Source organism: Lepidochelys kempii, chromosome 15 (assembly GCF_965140285.1).
Source record: "Lepidochelys kempii isolate rLepKem1 chromosome 15, rLepKem1.hap1, whole genome shotgun sequence".
In the NCBI taxonomy this organism is placed as follows: domain Eukaryota; kingdom Metazoa; phylum Chordata; order Testudines; family Cheloniidae; genus Lepidochelys; species Lepidochelys kempii.
In genome coordinates, this window is record NC_136394.1 from 15769166 (window position 1) to 15789919 (window position 20754).

A 20754-nucleotide genomic window follows, 5' to 3' on the forward strand; every position below is an offset into this window, starting at 1 on the left:
ATTGCACTCTGGATACTCCGTTGCTGCTGTGAGGTTTGGAAATTATTTACTACTGCATTAAATACACTTTCATAGGATCAATAAAGTATATGGTATAGAGCCCAATACTAAACTAAGAACTCAGCAGTTCAACTCCTAACTAACCAACCTGGCTCAACGTAAGGGGATATACTTCATCCAAATTGACACAGTAATTTAGACATTCTGGACCAGATCCTTGGCTGCTGTAAACAGATGTAGCTCCACTGAAGTCAAGGGAGCTGTGTAGATTTGCATCAGCTGGGGATCTGGCCATCCTAGACTTATTTCTTTTCAATAGCAGCAGATAGAAAAGGGGTCTGCGAGACGGCAGATCTCTCTGCCGGGCTGTCATTTCCACATTATTTATAACAGATCTGACATTTTCACTTTCATCCCAGATCACTCCTAAGAAGAAAAAAATGCTGAGATGAGTCATTTCCATAGTTTTACAGTCAACTCCATAATCCTGTCTGACAAACTGTGAAGAATATTTCACCTTAGCACAGGATTAGAAAGAACGCAAACACAAAAGATCAGACTAGGGAAGCGGGCTGGCTCATCTGCAGAACAGGCTTGTGAACTCTCTGGAGTAACCATATCGCTAGCAAAGCAGCATCTGCAATACTCAATAACGGATCTGCAACACTCAATGGCTATTTGCACATGTAGACAGGAAAGAAATTTTATGATACAACTGGACAGAAAGAGTACCCGCTGAGGAGGAGGGAAAGAGGCTGCTATCTAAAGCCCAGTACAGAAAACTGCAAATATGTATCAAGAAAGATACTCTGGGGAAACCTATTCATACTGACTTCACAATATTGTCTAATAATCAAGCATTGCAGGTAGACAGCTGTAAATGCAGATGCATGTGGACCTAAACAAATGTGAAATCTCAGGAGAAACTGAACCGCTTAAGGACCCAATTAATCTTGCTCAAAAGACCTGTTAATAAAGTTGAATACTGCCAGCTCTGCAATTTGACAAGAGGGGGCGAAGAGAGACTTTCTAACACTGTGGGGAGTTCCTGTAATCAGGAGTAAAGAGTTACTGATTACATCCTTTCAGAGTAACAGCCGTGTTAGTCTGTATTTGCAAAAAGAAAAGGAGTACTTGTGGCACCTTAGAGACTAACCAATTTATTTGAGCATAAGCTTTCGTGAGCTACAGCTCACTTCATCGGATGCATACTGTGGAAAATACAGAAGATGTTTTTATACACACAGACCATGAAAAAATGGGTGTTTATCACTACAAAAGGTTTTCTCTCCCCCCAAACCCACTCTCCTGTTGGTAATAACTTATCTAAAGTGATCGCTCTCCTTACAATGTGTATGATAATCAAGATGGGCCATTTCCAGCAAAAATCCAGGGTTTAACAAGAACGTCTGAGGAACAGTGGGGGGGGGGGGGGGGCGGGAGAAGGAATAAACAAGGGGAAATAGGTTACTTTTTATAATGAATCAACCATTCCCAGTCTCTATTCAAGCCTAAGTTAGTTGTATCCAATTAAAAAGTAACCTATTTCCCCTTGTTTATTCCTCCCCTCCCCACTGGTCTGTGGTCTGTGCTCACGAAAGCTTATGCTCAAATAAACTGGTTAGTCTGTAAGGTGCCACAAGTACTCCTTTTCTTTTTGTGATTACATCCTTGATATTTGGCTACTGAATATTTTAAGATCAGCTACACCTCAGTGTGACTTTGTCTGGCAATTCCTTTGAGAAACAATTACTCTAGAGTAAATCAGATGTAGTCAACTTAATAATTGTAACATATCCTGCCTAGAAGCCAGTACTGTACTTTGCTAGTAATTCTCCTTTTCCATTCCGTGCTCTATTTTGGCGCGGAGACATGCAGAAGGAAGGAATGGTGAGAATGGTTTGGCAGCTGAAATATAACGAGGTATGGAGAATCCATAAGCGTGTATAGTATTTACCTCCTGTGTTTTTGAAAAATGGGAGTAATCTTTTCTAAAAGGAGTTGTCTACTTATATATTGTACTTGCCTGTCATTAAGGATGTCTGTCAGACACACACACACACACTAGAAAGAATGGATACAAGCAGGTTACCTCAAGGGGGTACTGTGAGGATAATTGCCCATGCTCTCCTAGACAGTCATTCCACAGCAGAGGCTAGTGGCTGCTTACATGTATGTTTAAGCAGTTGGAATGAGTCAGAAGAAGCTGGAAAGAGGCTGTGTATTAAGCTACAAGCAGACAGTTTTGGCTGGTTGGTCTGTGTGTGTCCCTGGAAGAGACAACAGGGCAGAGATTTCCACCAAAAGTGGTTAGACTTGTGCCATTCATTATCAGCCCTGCTTCAGAAAACAGTGCTCCTACATTTGTAAATAAACAAATTACCTGAAGAAAATACTCTGACTTAGTATCATCAATTTCTGATCCAAACACGAACCAGAACTGCAAGGCCCTGAAAATCCACCACTGCTGGCAAAAAGACCATACATATGAGAATTCCACTGTCAATATTCTCTGGTTACTGCTAGCTTGTTGGGCTAAGGAGATAGTCTCCCCGCCAATCATAATTGCCCCATCTTTCCTTTGCGCTGCTTCTTTTATTGGCCAACTAAACTTGCAGTCCCCAAGCCTGATTCTGTAACACTGTTGTCAAGCTGGTGTAACTCACTCCACTGCCTTACAACAGCATCAAACTGGTGTACATGGAGTCAGGAAGCAAGCCCTCCATATTTATGCTCCACCCAAATTGGATCCATTTGTATATGAGTAATAAGTTTCATTTCAATTTCCCTTAGGAAACTACATTTCACTTCAAAGAATCTCTTTGAAGAAACTCCTAATTAACTGCCAAACACATGTATATTGGCACACATCTCAAAACAGAGGGGAACCTGCTGCCTAGAAATGTTCAGAAACGTGTATACAAGTGGATCCAACTGGGATAGAGCATAAAAGTGGAGGGCCCAATTCCTGACTGTTACACCATTCTGACGCTGTTGTATGGCATTGGAGTTACACCACTGTCAAGCTGGTGCCACAGAGTGGAGAACAAAGCCTGAGGACTTACTGGCCAGAGGAGCAACTTGAAGGAGAGGGGAAAATTGTGCATGACAGACTGTTCTCCCTGGCCCAACAAGCAAACAGCATGAACAGCATACTGACAGGAGCAATGAGCCATGATCTTTGTGTTTCATGATATTTATTTTCTTAAAATTTCATTCAAGTTCACAAGCACAGGGCTAGAAATCTTATGTACACAATAGCTAATTTCAGTTTAACTATCTGAAAAGCTAATATTTTAGTAAATTGTTTCAATATTCAGTTCAGTGCCTCCCTGCATCCGTCCATGACAGAGTTGTTTCCAAAGCTCATTTTGTCTGCCTAAGAGCTTTGGGCAAGGGCAGAGTCTATACAGCACGAAAACTCTTGAGGCTGGAAATTCTACACAGAACATATGTCTGCCGAAGCCTTGCCTACAGGCCAGTGAGTGGTGGTGGGGATGCTGAGGAGACCTAGGCAGCAGTATGTTATAGGAAACCATTAAAAAAAAAAAAAAACCCAAAACAAAAGCTATTCTACTTCATTTAAAAACAGCAAAGATGCACTCCATGGCAAACTCTTGTTAACCTCTGGAATCATTCCAAGTACCTGCCTGAAACAATGGCAGAGACAGGCAGCTAAAATGATGAAAAATAAAACGTTCCTACTGAAAACCAGAGTGTCTCTCTCTGAAGACTATTTAAAATCATTTTCAGGGCCTCTCACATCAATACTATATACGTACATGGATTGGAAACATGTATCTAATGGTTAGAGAAAAGGGACTGAGAACTGAGATTCTGTTTCTCTGCCTAACTCTGTTATTGGCTCATTGTATGACCTTCAGAAAGTCATTCAAACTCTTTGCACCCATCTATCTAAGGTACTCATATAACCCCCATTACTGCTGGGTCTGAGCATCTCACAATCTTTAATACATTTATTCTCAGAACCACTGGGAGGTAGGGCAGTGCTATCCCCTCCATTTTACAGTTGGAAATGTGAGGTACAGAGAGACTAAGTGACCTGACCAGGGTAATGCTGGAAGTTTAGGCCCCGCTCCAGCACTCCAGCCGGGGCACAGGGTTGGGGACTGCACCATGCGGCTCCCAGAAGCCGCGGCATGGCCCCACTCAAGCCGGGGCGCTGGGTCATGGGCCACACCACACAGCTCCTGGAAGCCACGGCATGGCCCCACTCCGGCTCCTGTGCACCTCCACCCCAGCCGGAGCCCTCCCCCACCCAAGCCTGGAGCCCCCTCCTGCACCCTGAACTCCTCATTTCTGGCCCCACCCCAGAGCCTGCACCCCCAGCCGGAGCCCGCATCCCGTCCCGCACCCCAACCCCCATTTTGTGGGCATTCATGGCCCGCCATACAATTTCTATTCCCAGATGTGGCCCTCAGGCCAAAAAGTTTGCCCATCCCTGCACTAAACCATACTTCCTCTCAGTTTACCCATATGTAAAATGATGCTAACAAACACCTGCTCCCCCACAGGGGAACTGTGGTGTGTAAGTGTTTGCAAATATTCTTGAGATCCTTATATGTGTGGAGGAAAAATTCAGTGGACTCAAGTAGGCCTAAACTTCTCAAGTAGGCCTAAAACTTTGGTCAAGCTATCTGTGTATATGAAGCATAATAAAAGAGTGTGGAAAATTCCATTAAGGGGTGATTGCAAACAGCACAGCTTAAAAAATGTAACCATAATAGCTAGACGTTAGAAAAAACCATTAACCGCAAAGAAAACACCGGTCAATAACAGGAAAAGCTTGTTTTTGCTAAACTCCAAATAAGGCAAAGCTACTGCTGAAACTTGCACTATATGCCAAATAAGTAAAATACTGTTAAAGAAAGTGGGTTTAACAAATTGTGGTTTTCAGCAATATAAGCGCCTGTATTTTCTGTATACGCCAGAGCAGCTTCAGCTGACTCTCCCTGTATGCACATGCTTGAATAAATGGACGTCAGGCTTTGTTCTGATCCAAACACAATGCGTGGTTAATTTTTCCACGACATATGAAAAGGGCTACAGAAGCAGTCTTAGGGCAAGTCCACACTACAAAATTAAGTTAACCTAAGTTACATTGACATACAGCCACTGCAATAATTAAATCGCTTTTGCGTGTCCACGCTATGCTCCTTGTGTCAGCAGAGCATGTCCTCACTAGCAACATTTGCATCGCTGCAGAGAGCGGTGCACCACAGGTACCTATCCCACTGTGCAACTTGCCACCATCTAGCACAGGGTGTTTTGGGAAAGGTTTGCAATGCCTCATGGGGGCAAACGAGTTTTGCAGGGGTGACTGGGAACATGATTTCAACGTTCCATAATGCATCCCATAATTTTATTTGCATCCCATAATATTTCATCCCTCCTTTCAAAAGCCCCCGCAAACAGTGTTCCGTCTAATTTTTCCCATGCATGTGCGGAATGGATTTCGTTATGTGCACCAATATGGAGGTGGTGTGTGACACCTTGGGTGGGCCCAAGGGGTTCGGAGTGTAGGAGGGGGCTCAGAGCTGGGGCAGAGGGTTGGAGTGCAGCGGGGTGAGGACTCTGGCTGGGGGACCTGGTTCTGGGGTGGGACGGGGGATGAGGGGTTTGGGGTGCAGGCTGCCCCATGGCTACAGTGGGGAGAGAGAATTCCCCCCAGGTCTCTCTCCCCGCAGGAGCACTTGGGAGCACCAGAACCTGGGCTGGAGGGGAGAGGCGCCGCTCCCCACCATGGCAGCTCCGGGGCTGGGGCCGCGGGATAGGCGCCTCTCCCCTGGCCACGACATAGAAAGAAACAATTCAAGGTTGTCGGTGGCGTTCACAGACCAGCTGCAGATGGTGGAGTGCTGGTTCTGGGCCCGAGAAACAAACCATTGACTGGCGGGTTTGCATTGTCATGCAGGTTTGGGAGGATGAGCAGTGGCTGCAGAACTTTCAGAAGTGTAAGGCCACATTCCTGGATATGTGTAGCGCGCTCGCCCCAGCCCTCCAGCACCGTAACACCAAAATGAGAGCTGCACTGGAGAAGTGAGTGGCGATGGCTGTGTGGAAACTTACATGAGCATATGCAGATAGAGCAACTGAACACTGGCATTGTTTTCCACAAGCGATAGTCCTGAGGGTAACGCAAGCTGCAGACCAGGGTTGTATGCTGCTAGTAATTGCTGAGTGGCATGGGAAAGTGCGGGAGAAATAAGGCAGCTCCGCCCAAAAAACTTCAGCAGAGGATTGCAGACTACCCAGGAAAGTTTCCTCAAGATCTCTATGGAGGATTCACAGGACATCTCGGTGCACATAAACTGTTCTGCAGGGCCCTTCTGCCTAACTGTATGGGGGAATGCAAAGCAAATAGTAATTCTACCTCTCTTGGTAGTTTCACTACCTCTTTTAACCTAAGTACATGCGTCCCCGCAATATCAAAGCAAACTACATAATTATCAAAGGTTCCTTCCCCTGCATCAGGCTCGCCTATGCTGGGCTGACTGTAAGGACTGGCTGGACTGTGCAGAAGTCAAGAACAGGTCCTGGCTTGCTGCGCCATTGTATCTCCCGGTCGTCTGTCCCTCATACTCCTCTTCCTCGTCACTGTTCATGGCAGAGGCCTATGACTCAGGCTCCCCTGAAGTATCCACAGGGCTCTCAGGAGGGGTGGTGGAGTCTCCACCATGGACGGCATATAGCTCTTTGTAAAAATGGCATGTCTGCGGCTCCACACCAGAGCGACTGTTAGCCTCCCTGGCCTTCTGCTATGCCTGCCGCAGCTCTTTGGCTTTCACGCAGCACTACAGCGGGGCCTTCTTGTAGCCCTTCTCCTTCCTGTCCAAAAGATCTGGTTGTAGATATCGATGTTTCTAGGCTCAACCGGAGCTGTGCCTTCTCCCCCGTAGACCCAAGACATCTACCACCACCTGTGCACTCTAGGCAGGAGCATGTCTGCAGCGTGAAGCTGGCCTGGTTAGCTGGGTAGTTGCTAGGTGACCTCTCCACGCTGAGCAAATAGGAAATGGAATTTCAAAATTTGCAGGGCTTTAATGGGGCAGGGCGTATACCTGTGTGCCTGGCTGCTGGGCAGTGGAGTTCAAAGCGGTGACCAGAATGGTTGTAATGGGGCATCGTGGGACACCTCCTGGAGGCCACTGAAGTGGACGTAAGTAACAGAGTGTCTACACTGACAGCGCATTGACCTAACTACGTCGATCTAAGCACTACATCTCTCATGGAGGTGGAGTTATTAAGTCGGTGTAGCAGGCAAGTTACATCGGCGGGAGCAACATTTTAGTGTAGGCGTTTACAGAGCTAGGTCGATGTAAGCTGCCTTGCATCAACGTAACACTGCCACTTCCCGGATCCCAATAGGATCAACTTGTGGCACCTTAGAGACTAACCAATTTATTTGAGCATGAGCTTTCGTGAGCTACAGCTCACTTCATCGGATGCATACCGTGGAAACTGCAGCAGACTTTATATATACACAAAGAATATGAAACAATACCTCCTCCCACCCCACTGTCCTGCTGGTAATAGCTTATCTAAAGTGATCATCAGGTGGGCCATTTCCAGCACAAATCCAGGTTTTCTCACCCTCCACCCCCCCACACAAATTCACTCTTCTGCTGGTGATAGCCCATCCAAAGTGACAACTCTTTACACAATGTGCATGACAATCAAGTTGGGCTATTTCCTGCACAAATCCAGGTTTTCTCACATCCCCCCCACCCCCATACACACACAAACTCACTCTCCTGCTGGTAATAGCTCATCCAAACTGACCACTCTCCAAGTTTAAATCCAAGTTAAACCAGAACATCTGGGGGGGGGGGGGGTAGGAAAAAAAAAGAGGACATAGGCTACCTTGCATAATGACTTAGCCACTCCCAGTCTCTATTTAAGCCTAAATTAATAGTATCCAATTTGCAAATGAATTCCAATTCAGCAGTTTCTCGCTGGAGTCTGGATTTGAAGTTGTTTTGTTTTAAGATAGCGAATTTTAAGATTTTGCGAATACAGACTAACACGGCTGTTACTCTGAAATAGGATCAACGTAACACTGTAGTATAGACCAGGCCTCAGAGACAGTTGAACTAAAGTTAATGGGACTCCATGTGGGAGCAGACAGAACTCCACATGGATATGACTACTTGGCAGATCAGGTGTTAAGAGAATGGCAGATGGGGAGCTAATTTACATAACCTGACCCTGACCAGCTCTGTCACTTACAGCCACAAAGCTGGAGATTTTATTTGGGATGGGCTTCTACAAAATGCTGACCTTCCTCTGAAGCCTTCAGGAGCCACAAATAATTTTTACACAACTTTATAAAAATCAGCAGATACTGGTAACCCATCTAGAGGGTTGAAACTTTCCCTAAAATTCAAAATTAGGGTAGGTGGGATCCACACGCCCAAGATTTTACTAAAAATCATGCAGTTGAAAAGGTGAAAAGAACTTGCCTCTTCTATTTTTTAAGACTGAAAAGGGCTTATACAACAGATTAATAAGATTAATTTACAAAGCATTTGTATTTTTTTTAATAGAAGAGGCGATTTCTTTTCATCTTTGCAACTGCATGATTTTTACCTACTCCTGACAGAAAGAAAGAGATGAAACTGTAAACTACACAGCTCAGATGGGTAAATTCTACTGCTTTTATCAGTTCAATATTTGTTCAGAACGGCATCTGTAGCATCGGTTAGCTATTCAAGATCATGGCCACAACTTGTGACACTGGTGAAAAAGTGAAGAGATACAAATTGACATCTAGAGAGACAATACACATGGGGGGATAAAGACAAAACATACTTCCAGGCAAACTGAAATAGCTCATTCTCTGTTGGACAGGAAGGTTTTGCTTCCTCCCAAATAAACTATTTTTCAAAATGTACAAATGCTTTGTAAATTAATCTTATATTGTTGTATAAGCCCTTTGCAACAAACTGAAGAGATGCACCTCATATACATGCAAGGTTTCAGAAACTATAATGCTTAAAAAAAAAAAGGTGTGGGCTGGGAATCACTCATGACAGTTGTGATTTTAAAATAAATAATTTGAGGGGAGCACAAAAATTGCAAAGCACTGAAAAAAGAAGTGGGAGAGCTCCAATTCATAAAAATGACGGCTTATTTTCTATAGCTTTCTTCTTGTCACTCAGAAGAACAAGGCACATGGTAATAACATGACACTTGTATAGAGCTTTCCATCCAAGACACTTGACTCACAAAGCATTTTGCAAAGATTAAATCCTCCCCTCACCCCATGAGGAGAGGTAAAGTTCTGCCTCCTTTCATACATGGGGACACAGAGGCACAGAGGTTAGAACCTGCATGCTATAGGCCTGATTTTCAGAGATGTTGCTATCAGAGAGAAATATATTACTAGATAAATATATTACTGGGGCTTCATTCTCCCCTATGCCAAGCTCTATGCAATGCAGGACCAGGGGCCACTGTAGAGTTAGTCCCATGGGGACCTTATGCCAGTAGAGGACTGGCAAAGCAGAGCTGAGCTCTATTCTGACCTTGGTCCCTACTTTGGGGGTGGCGATGGTTGGAGCAGGAGTTGGATCTGCTGGCTTTATACCATTGCGGAATTCCCATCTGTCAGGTGGATTCTCTGTTGGGCATTTGCAGCCAGCAGCATGATGGGGCTGGAGCACAAGAGAATCTAGCTAATTAAATTTCCTGATCAGGTACAAGTAGCACCACTGTAACATTCCAGCTCTGCTTTAAAAACGCGTATAGTCTCTTCCCTTTTCCTTCATCAAAGTGGATGGGATATTAAACCTGCTTTTGTCCATGCACACTTTTTCCTTTTGTATTCAGAACACTGGGAATACACAACAGCTGTTCCATTTGCACAGGAACCGGCAACATTCTAGATACTGAGAGAATTATTCACAATGTTTAGCCAGTTTGTTATTATGAACAGCAGGAATAGATAGATCATGACTGTGAAATTCATTTTCAAAAAATTAATCATGAGAAAGAATGGCCATGATTCAGCTAATTGTTTTGAATATTGCCTTTCTGGGTGCTTATTTTGTTAAGGAAAAAAATGTTTATTTGCAGCTTTGGGAAAGGAAATAAAATCTTTCCCAACTGTGTTCCTGAAACATTAAGCGCAAGACTTATGGAAATTAGCTCGGCCTGCTAAACAAGTATTAAACCTTCAAGTAAATGTATATCTAACTACTGTGGCTGCACACAGATGAGCCACTGAGAACCCTTCATTCCATGTTATATTTAATCTTTCTTGTTCCTCAATGCTGTAGTTTCCCGTGAGGTGAACTGTTTCCCAGCACAGATTACTGGCCATTTAAATTTATTACTCAAATTACAGCAGCTTCATTAATGAAACATTAACAAGAGACTCCACAGCAATAGAGAGACAACAGTACTACATTCAAAAACTGTCAGCCTGCCTGCCAGATGGAGCTAGTCTAATCTTAAAGATCTATGAAAATTTACAGAGAGTAACATTGCTACTAGCTTGGCTTATTTTATTTTTTACATTTATGAAACAAACCTTTCTTTAGCTATATAACTATGTATGGATTATATATATATTACACATAGGTTTAATGCCTCTTCCACTGAAGAATTTAAACAGTAGGATTCTAGTTAAAACAAAAATCTCTTTCGAGATTCTTTTAGTCTGAAGTCCTCATATTAAGGGCTGTACCCAGAAACAGCACAGGTTGTTTAAAGAGACAAACTCACAAGGTCTGGAGTCTCCCTGTAGTCAAAGATCAAACCCTTTCCATTAGTAATGGAGAAAAAAATACTTTCATAATCTCATATACAATTTATTTTTATAGAACAACTGATATCATATAAGCCAGCAAATTACTTTCAAATATACCTTGCAAGAGCATTAAGTTTCCAGGGAAATTGATGTTTTTCCAATCCCTGCTCCTTTTCTAGTGATGAAATCATTAGGAAATATTGTCATTTTAGCTTTAGGAGATGCATCTGTCCAGGACTTGCCTGGCTCCAGCCAGGGAGCGGGGTTGGGGGCTTGCCCCGCTTTGTGCCACTCCCAGAAGCAGTGGCATGTCCCCCCTGTGGCTCAGCATGCTGCCCCTGCCCCAAGCGCCGCTCCCGCAACTCCCACTGTACGGGAACCACAACCAATGGGAGCTGCAGGGGTGGCGCCTGCAGACAGGGCAGCGTGCAGAGCCACACCTCTGTGTAGGAACCAGAGGGGGCACATGCTGCTACTTCTGGAAGCTGCTTGATGTTAGCGCTGCCCGGAGGCTGCACCCCTGACCCCCTCCTGCCCCCCAACCCCATGCCCCAACCCTGATCCCCCTCCTGCCTTCCGAACCCCTCAGTCCCAGCCCGGAGCACCCTCCTGCACCCTCAACCCCTCATCCTCAGCCTCACCCCAGAGCCCCCATCCCCAGCTGGAGCCCTCACCACCCCACTGCACCGCAACCCCCTGCTCCAGCCCAGAGTCTTCTCCTGCACCCTGAACTCCTCATTTCTGACCCACCCCTAGAGCCCTCACCCCAAGCAGGAGCCCTCACCCTCTCCCGCACCCCAACCCCCAATTTCGTGAGCATTCTTGGCCCGCCATACAATTTCCGTACCCAGATATGGCCCTTGGGCCAAAAAGTTTGCTCACCCCTGGTCTACAAGCATGCTCAGTCTCCAGAGTCAAACCACTGCTCTCTACAGACCTCGACAGAAAACTCAACAGGCCCCAGTTCTGATCTCAGGAGTACCTCCAATTAAATCTATTTTAGGGTTTAAACAGCCATCCATCACTGTAGTATCTAAGCACCTTCTACATAAAATCTCAATAGCGATAGCCAAGTTCTAAGTGGATTTCATGGAGTCTCTGGCACTTCTCCCTTTATGAGGTCAAAACTCTGCTCAAGGTAAGGGGGGAGCTAGAGTCTTCCTCCCAATGGAATAATGTAAAATCAATGCAAGATCAGAATCAAAACCAAGGAGTGGCTTTGTAGACTCAGGAGGGAGAGTTATTGCAGGTCCTTGTGAACGTGCAAGAATTAAAGGGCAACTAGAGGGTGTGGATGACAGAGGGATGGAGGTAAAAGCCTTTCATTGATGTAGTACATCATAAAATGAAGAAATAAATCTAATTCGTTTCACATCAGCAATTAGAAGAGGCAATGATGAATTTAAGAACTGCCAAAGGCATCAGAATATCAGGTCTATTCAAAGAGTTTCAGGCTATTCCTTTTCTCTGTGTAGACCCTGAGACATTTTGGTGCCCTACGCAGCCTCTGCATTGCGGGGCGGGAGGGCTGCACCCAAGGTCTGTGGGGGGCAGGGGCAGGCTTGGGGAGGAGGGGGAACTGCCCCCCAGCACGAGCCGGTGGAGCGGAGCAGGTTGGGGCCGGGTCGATCCACTTCCTGCCGCCCGGTGAGTGCAGTGCAGGCCCGACCCCTCACTCACAGGGCGGTGGGAAGTGGAGTGACCCGGCCCCAGCCCGCTCCGCTCTGCTCCCCTGGCTCCCACCCTTGGGACTTGGGGGGAACCAGCCCCCAGCACTCACCGGCGGCGTGGAACAGGTTGGGGCTGGGTCGCTCCACTTCCTGCCGCCCGGTGAGTGCAGGGTGTGCCCAACCCCTGCTACAGTCCCCCAGGACGTACCTCAGGGGAAGGGGTGGAGTGGGGGCGGGGCTGGGGCAAAGCAGAAGTGGGAAGAGGTGGGGTGGGGGCAGAGCAGTGGCAGGAGCTTTGGGGAAGGAGTGGAGTGGGGGCAGAGCAGGGGGCAGAGCAAGCGTGGGAAGAGGCGGGGCAGGAGAAGAGCAGTGGCAGAAGCTTTGGGGAAGGAGTGGGGGCTGGGGCAGAGCAGGGGCGGGGGCTTTGGGGAAGGAGTGGAGTGAGGGTAGGGCTGGGGCGGAGCAGGGGTGGGAAGAGGCAGAGCGGGGGCGGAGCAGGGGCTGGGGCGGAGCAGGGGTGGGAAGGGGCGGAGCAGGGGCGGAGCAGAGGCAGCTTTCCTGGCTGGCTCAGCCAGCTGGGGGATCTGGCTGGCCACTGGAGCAGCACGCAGCTGTTTAGGGCACCAGGAAATTTGGGCAATTTGATGCCCCAAATTTCCCCGTGCCGTACACAGCTGCGTAGTTTGCATATGAGTAAGGACAGCCCTGCCTGCAAGATGCCATTATGGAGGACTGCAGCTGGGAAGCAAACATTTCCACCTGATAACTGCCAGGAATTCCAGCCCCATTACTATCTAGATTATAAAGAAGATTCCTCGTCTAGCTGCAATGTACAGCAGATTTATCTCAGGATAAACACTGAATTTGGTTATGCTGTGGTGAACTTTTACGTCCTCTCCTCTACACATGTGCATGTATAAAGCTGGCCTTTTACTAGTTCTGGGAAGCAGGATTTAGTGTACAGCTAAAAAGTAAACAATGTCTGGGACCAAAGTGCAGCTGGGGATGTTAGTAACCTTATTCTCACAGGAACACTGTGCAGTTTCTACTAGACATAAGGCAAAAGTAGAGCACCGCACTACTTCTATTCTAATTCCTCTAGGATTAACCAACCATGCATCTCACAGCCACAGAGGAAAAAATAAACTACGCAAACTGCTATTGTTATTTGGGGGAGAAGGAAATGAGAATAAAAGGAGGAGTTACTCTAAGTTTCATATCATATAAATTATTTTTGGTCAAGGTAAAACTACTATCAGATTTCGGCCTGCTATTTAATGCCACAAAATAAATGTCTGGGCTCAATATTTCCTTGTTTTTAAGGCATTTGGTCTATATTGCTCTCATGCTGAAAGATAAATTTAAACTGTGATGAAAGCTTAAAGCAGGGGTGTCAAAAATATGCCCCACTGGTCAGATCCAGCTTGCCTGACAGACTAGGTTTTACGTGGCACCTTTTCAAAGCCATTGCACAGGAGTAGCAGGGGCATCTGTTGTTTTTAAGATGGCCCCACACATTTCCTGTGCTATGCAAGTAGTTCCTCTAGACACCAGAGAAACAGGGGGAAAACAGCCCAACAGAAACAGGACAAAGAAATCTGGAGTTTAACACAACACATTGTTATTCTCTGATGTATTTCATTCAAGAAATTCCATCCAATACAATTATTCAAATCTCTCGAGATGTATCAACTACTATGTCACTGCTATTGGTTAGTAAATTGGCTGTGCCTTTTTTTTTAAAAAAAGAATCTGAAAACTAAATCTACTTAGCTTAAATGACCGAAATCCATCTAATTAGATTAAACAAAAACTCTAGCCATTGCACAGTTCATGACCTAAAAACCTCCAAGATTTTCTTAAAAGGTCAGTTGAGGACAGAAACCAAATGTTGCCATAGCTAGTGAGTGGTGCCTGCAGGTCACAAGTGGGATTCAGAGAACGGGGATGTTTGAAAGCAATCCACATTAAACCTGGGCCCCAGGACTCAGCTTTCTCTGGGAACCCCTAACATTGCATTAGCGCTGAATTCAAGAGTTTTAGGTAAGAAACTTGGCTCTTTTAGCCTGGGTAAAGATTTGGTTGGTTTGGGTTTTGTTTTGGTTTTTTAACTTTGTTTTTAAACAATACATCAGCAAGTAAAATTACAGAAAAGATGACAAACATCATACACCATGAAAAAAAAGAAATGAATAGACTGCAACAAACATGTTGCCTATTAAATAGCAAAAAAAGTAACTTAAATCATCTTTAGTCATTTCAATTATCTAATATTCATGGCTACTTATTCTGTATCTTAGTTCCTGATAAAATGCCACACTACAAACCCAGATTTCTAGTGTACAAAATAAAACAAGTTTTTCCATTTCTGTCTGGTAAATTAGTGATCATCCACCATTTCTGGTGGCGGGGAGGGAAAAACACTGGAGTTATTGTAATCCCCATTAACAAGGAGAGATAAAGTTTACTGTGCAGCATATTTTACAGTCCATTTCCCAAATATTAATTGGTCATCAAGTTCCAAAGTAATGTACAACATCCTGTCCATAACAGATCAGAGGCAATCACTGAACTCCTCATTCCTCTTCTTACAGTGACAAAGCTGCAAGTCTCTCCTCAATTTTCATCCAGCAGATATAAAGCAGAGTTTGCACCCCAAAGAGTATTACTCTTATTGATGAGGGCCGGGTGTGGACCAGTCGAAAATGGCCACCTCTCATGCCCAACTGTTCAAAAGTCAAGAGATGTAAAGTCCTTCCTTCTTGCCTCTACCATGAAACAGGATTATCAACCAATGTAAATTTTCCTCCAGTCTTCATGGCATTTAGAATTCTCTCCCTCTGACCAACACTAGAGAGGGTGCCTATGACAGTGATGCCTCTATGGTCTTCTCTATGGATTGGGTTTTCCATCATGTTCAATTTAAGTGCCTTTGAAATAAAGTTTCTCTTTCTCATGAATTCTTTGAAAATAGAGGGCACAAAATACCAAACATGCTTTTAATAAGCTTGTTTATTTCACTGATTTTTCCCTTGGCTAGTCTCTCAGTGTTATCCAAACTGATTTCTGATTTTTACCACTTAAGTGTCTTGCAACCAAATGCTCAAGAAAACGTGCGGACAATATTAAACACAATCAAAAAAACTTTCAGAGATTCATTTGACCAATGGTTCAGAGACTTTCAAAAGGATGAAAACAATTCAAGTTCTTTGCAGACCCATCTTCAGACAAACTCAAAAGAGCAGAGGCAAAGTAAAGCTAAAGTTGACTGACTTAAAATGCTCCAATCTAAGTTTTGGGAAGGAAACAACGAATTTCCACAAATGAATTCTAAATTTTTGGGGCCCTGATTTAGCACCGGAGGTCAGCTGGAGTGTGTGAGTAACAGTACATACGTTTAAAAGACACTAGGGGCCCAACATTCTCAGCGGAAGGTCTTTGCATTCTGTCCACACTTCAAGCTGGGGTGTAAATCCCAGCTTGAGGAGACAAACCCAAGCTAACTCTTATTGAGCTAGTGCTCTAAAACCAGAGTGCAGCCCTGGCAGTGTGAACAGTGGAAGGAGCTAGTCTGCCCGAGCACATGCCTACTGTCTCAGACAGGTAAGTACTTCAGGTGGCTAGTGCCTCCTGTTACTTTGCCACAACACTATCTTTGGCATGCTAGCTTGATCACAGCTATGGATATGTCTCTTCGAGCAGGGAATTACACCCCCAGCTCAAAGGGTACACATACCCTTAGTCTGACTCTGATTAGAGACCAAGTTCATTAACCTGTAGGTCACAGTGACAGGAAGGGAAGAATGGAGGCAGGTGGGATGCTGTTTTGAAGAAATTAATGTCTCCTTTTGCTTTATGCAAACACACACACACACACACACACAGAGAGAGAGAAGTGCGTAACTGGCAACACTTTTGAAATGTAGAGTACATTTTCAAAGGCTGGCAGTTAGGCACTTAACTCCCACTGATTTTTCATATTGGCAGTACTGAAAAATTTAACCAGCTACTCATACTGACTAAATTCTGCCTTTTTAAAATCCCTATAGGAAGCAGTCTCCTTTGGTTTCTGTGCTGATCAATTGTATTCCTAAAGTCATACGCCTAGTGCATTTTCTGAAGAACTGCAAAGTGGAGTACAATTTAAAACTTGTTGTGAGATCCCAGTTAATCATATCCAGTTGCTCCCACTCAAGTTGGGACCTTTTATTGTGCAAACTTTGCAATTCACATTTAAAGGCATTACAATTATATACTCTGTTTTTTAAAGTCCACAGTAACATCCATAGGCTGAACACTTCCTTTGAACACGAGCTCCAGGTTGACATGACTGTGTTAGATACTACACAAAGCATGGCATGAGATTTACAAGTTGAGGCCAATCCTAAGAGAGGTCTGAAAATTCACCTAGAGAAAATGTATGATCTTAAATAAGGATTGAAACAAACCACTCCTACTTTCTGAGATTTTTCTAATGCAGATATATAGCCTGTCGGGAAAGTTTCAGAATTGACAAATGACTCAAGGAAACCCCCGTGAACACCTACCTTGAACAAACAAGCTCTTGGGACAATGAAACTAGTCTATCATATAGAATTCCTGAAGCTACAATGAGCATGGATTTACACATACCACTCTAATTAGCATTATCAGGAGTAATAGGCATAAACACTCATGCCCCACGAGCCCTTATTTTTTGTGGGGGAGGGATAGCTCAGTGGGTTGAGCACTGGCCTGCTAAACCCAGGGTTGAGAGTTCAATCCTTGAGGGGGCCATTTTGGGATCTGGGGCAAACATTGGGGACTGGTCCTGCTTTGAGCAGGGGGTTGGACTAGATGACTAGATAACCCCCTTCAAACTCTGATATTCTATGATTCTAACTATCCAATCTTGAGCATTTTTCTAATGTGGAGAAGGGAGGCCAGAGGCTCTTAAGAGACCCTTCACTTAACATATACACAGAGTTAAATACCCAGAACTTAAGCTGAGCCTTGTTTTAACTCCCTAAGGCAACTGGCCCAGACAACTAACACTTCTGAACACAGGATAGAGAAAACATTGCAATTATCTCTAGTTCGGAGTTTGAACTCTCCATGTCTGCACTGGAGGTTTTCCAATCCATCTGTCATCTCGACATCTACCTATCTGCTGCTGAGACCCAAAATTCCTTTCTTTCCATAATTCTCAGGGTAAGGTAAGGAACACTACAAGTATGTCTTCCTTCTGTAGTGAAGTATAGACTCCGTCCAAAATACTGAAAAACAATTTTAAAGAGTACTGGTGACTCTCAGACCCTTGGGCACTATGAACTCTCTGCTCCAACCATCCTCCACTCCCCTTCAATCGTTCTCCAACTTTAAATGCGTGGAACTTCCCACTTTTTTCCATGAAAAGATCACTACCACATGAATGTCACATCTGCCAATTCTTCTACCCATATGTCCCCATCCATTGTCCTTCTACTGGTCTCTCCTAACTTCCTCCTGGTGGCATCTTTGCAGCAAACTTAAACTTCTTAAAATTCAATGCTATTCTTTGTTAAATTGTTTTCTGCTGCCTCCGAACAGATATCACAAAAGAGACAAGGGCCACAGCAATCAAGTCATGAGTAAAATTTTCAGAAGTGCCTAAGTCTCTCTTAAAATTGGAAATTAGGACCCTTTAAAAAAATGTTTACCCCATGTGCTTATGCATTTTTGGCATGTGCTTCACAAATAAAATATCTGAGCTTTCAACAGTATTGTCAAGAAACACTATATAGTTTTCTCAAGTAGAGAGCCTCCGGCCCTCCCCCCAAAAAAAGAGATATGGTGCCAACTAAGAGGATGTACTTGTTTTTCCTATTTGTAGCCTTTGTGATTTTCCCCATCATCTGGTTGCTTTCTGATAAAGGAATAATTGACAAAAACCAGCAGGTTTCCTTAGTGGGGGATTTTTGATAAATTCATTTAATAAAAAGTTCTAAGATACAGATTAATTTTATTTGTAAAATATTATAGTTTCACTGCCCTGAAATGAAATATATAAAAGCTCCGATTTATGGATTAAAACCTTGTCTAGGTTTTTTAAAATAGATTCCAAGGCCAGAAAGGACCATTGTAATCATTTGTCTAAGAGTCTGACGTCCAGTACAAGACAGACCATAGAACTTACTCAAAACAGTTCTGCTGTCCTAGCAGTTTTGATCATCTCTTTTTTTTTCTACTTAAATTCTAGTGTTTTAGCACTACTCAACCAGTACTTCTCTTTGAAACAAGAGTTATCCATGATTCTTACAGAAAAAACAGAGTGCAGTAGTCTGTGCCATGTCAGGATTGTAGCCCTTCTATGTTGATACCAACAGGTCCTGCCCATAGACCCTAAAGTTCAACTTCCCACTTAACTTTCTAACAAATACTTCTTTAGTCATTCTGTGGTATGTGACTTATACCAGGACTCTGAAATCATAACGTTATTTATCCTGAACCTTTAAATGAGGCGTTGGTTTGAAACATAATCCAGGCCTTTTTCAGAGCTACTCAGAGAACAAAATTAAGCCACTTTGTGAGCAGAACAGAGCTGTATTTCATGTTAAATCTGTTATTTTTAAGCAACAACACTGCAGTTAACAAAACAAGGGAAGCTCAGGACTGCAGCTGTGTTCAACAACGCAGGCCCTCCGCATACAATGGCTCCACATTTGAAAGCAACGGAAAAAAAAAAACCCCTGAGGTTTAATCAACTGCAAATGAGAGCAAGTTTAGAATATTTTGATTATAGCATTTAAACTTGCTGCTCTCAGAGTATTAAAACAGTTATTTATACTTCTTGTTCATTTGCTTTATGATGTGCCGAAACAATTACAGACAGGGAAGAAGCCTAGAGAGGTTCCCCCCACCCCAACCTTTTTTTTTTTTTTTAAATAAATGTCTTTGTTTTTGCATCACTCAATATACTCATCTCAGAAACAAAGACAAAAGATTCAGCAAGATGATCTCAATCTTGTTTTTTTGAAAGGCTGCATGCATATGCACTGTCAGAAACAGAAATAGTTGTAACTATTTGCTCATCCTATGTACATCAAAAATAGTAAGTATGATCAAAGATGATTAGTGCTTAATGAAGTATAAAAAGATCAAATGTATCAATTAGATGACAATAGCAAAATACTGACTGAATTAAGCAGATAAAAAATTGCTTTGTGAAACTAAAACCCACTGAAGTTATACCACTCAGCTGTGCAGAAGTTTCTAGGTAATCAAGAACAAATCTTGAAGATTTTCCCCACAGTTGATTAAATTGTGTAATATTAAAGAATATACACAAACAAAACAGGCTTAAGAGTCCTGTAGGAGCCTAGCACTTCTAACATCTCATCACATCAAGTGTTTCAAATATGTTTTATTTCTGACTGGAACCAAGTTAAGGTCTTTAAAAAACTCAGGCCTGATGAAAGTGAGTCTTGTTGCTTCTTTATTTGAAAAGTTGATTTCTGCAATGTCTGGATTCTCCTGAACTGCAGCAACTGTTTGAAGAGCTGCTAGCTCCGTCAGAGACATTTGGGTATAAACTGACAGTTTTACGAGAGCTGCTACAGGCTTCATAAACTCAGGCAGGATCCCCAGGTCTATAGTAGATTCAGATCCAATTAAAATGAAGTAAATGGAAGAAAACAAGATGAAAAAAATCAGAGACTGTTCTTTCTGGTTTGGGATTCCATCCTTCTATCAAGCTCTCTTCTAAAATGAAAAGATACACATTACGATTTCCCCCCCAGCTTTATTTGCATTAAATTCTTAACTTTCACTCAAAATTGCAACTCCTCCCTAAACCTTCAACATAACTGCTTTGCCAGCTTTGGCCCTCTTTTCTACAGATTGTTAATTATGCTGTATTTCATGGTAGTTTTATGATTTGCACAAATGGAGCTTAGAATGACACCACCAAGTTCATTTTCATTCCACAACAAGATTTTAACTCCTGCCTATAGAAGTGAAAGGCTACTGGGGTATACCACTAACCCATTCAAGTACCTCTAGTTCCCTAGCACTTCTTTCACTTCTTTTTTTTAAGATGTTCCTAATTATGCCTTTAGATACCTTCAAACCAATAGTCATCTTCTAATGGCATCAGACCATATTTCACTGGACAGTCCAAGAGTAACAAAACGTATAGTAAGTAACAGATCTTTTCAATGGGCTTCAGCACTCAAGACACAGAATCCCTAACCACTCTGATCCGGCAGTTGCATAATCCCTCATTAATTTTAGCCCTTTATGCTCATTAGGGGTAGAGTCTTGGCAAGTCCAAATATATCTGAATTGATAACT

General features: G+C 43.6%; 1 protein-coding gene across 7 annotated transcripts in view; it reads right to left on the minus strand.

The window, feature by feature from the left end:
* The window catches only part of PPIL2 (peptidylprolyl isomerase like 2), a 116033-nt gene that overhangs the window by 16684 nt on the left and 78595 nt on the right, over positions 1–20754 (minus strand). For 3 of the 7 annotated variants that reach the window (XM_073312716.2, XM_073312717.2, XM_073312714.2), the window contains one exon: positions 149–426. The exons of 2 other annotated variants lie outside the window; for them this stretch is intronic. In XM_073312716.2, coding sequence (XP_073168817.1) covers positions 149–426 — 278 coding nt within the window. Of the gene's footprint in view, positions 1–148; positions 427–6090; positions 6359–20754 lie in introns of those variants that run through there. 2 more of the 7 variants (XM_073312720.2, XM_073312718.2) reach the window with 2 other exon arrangements.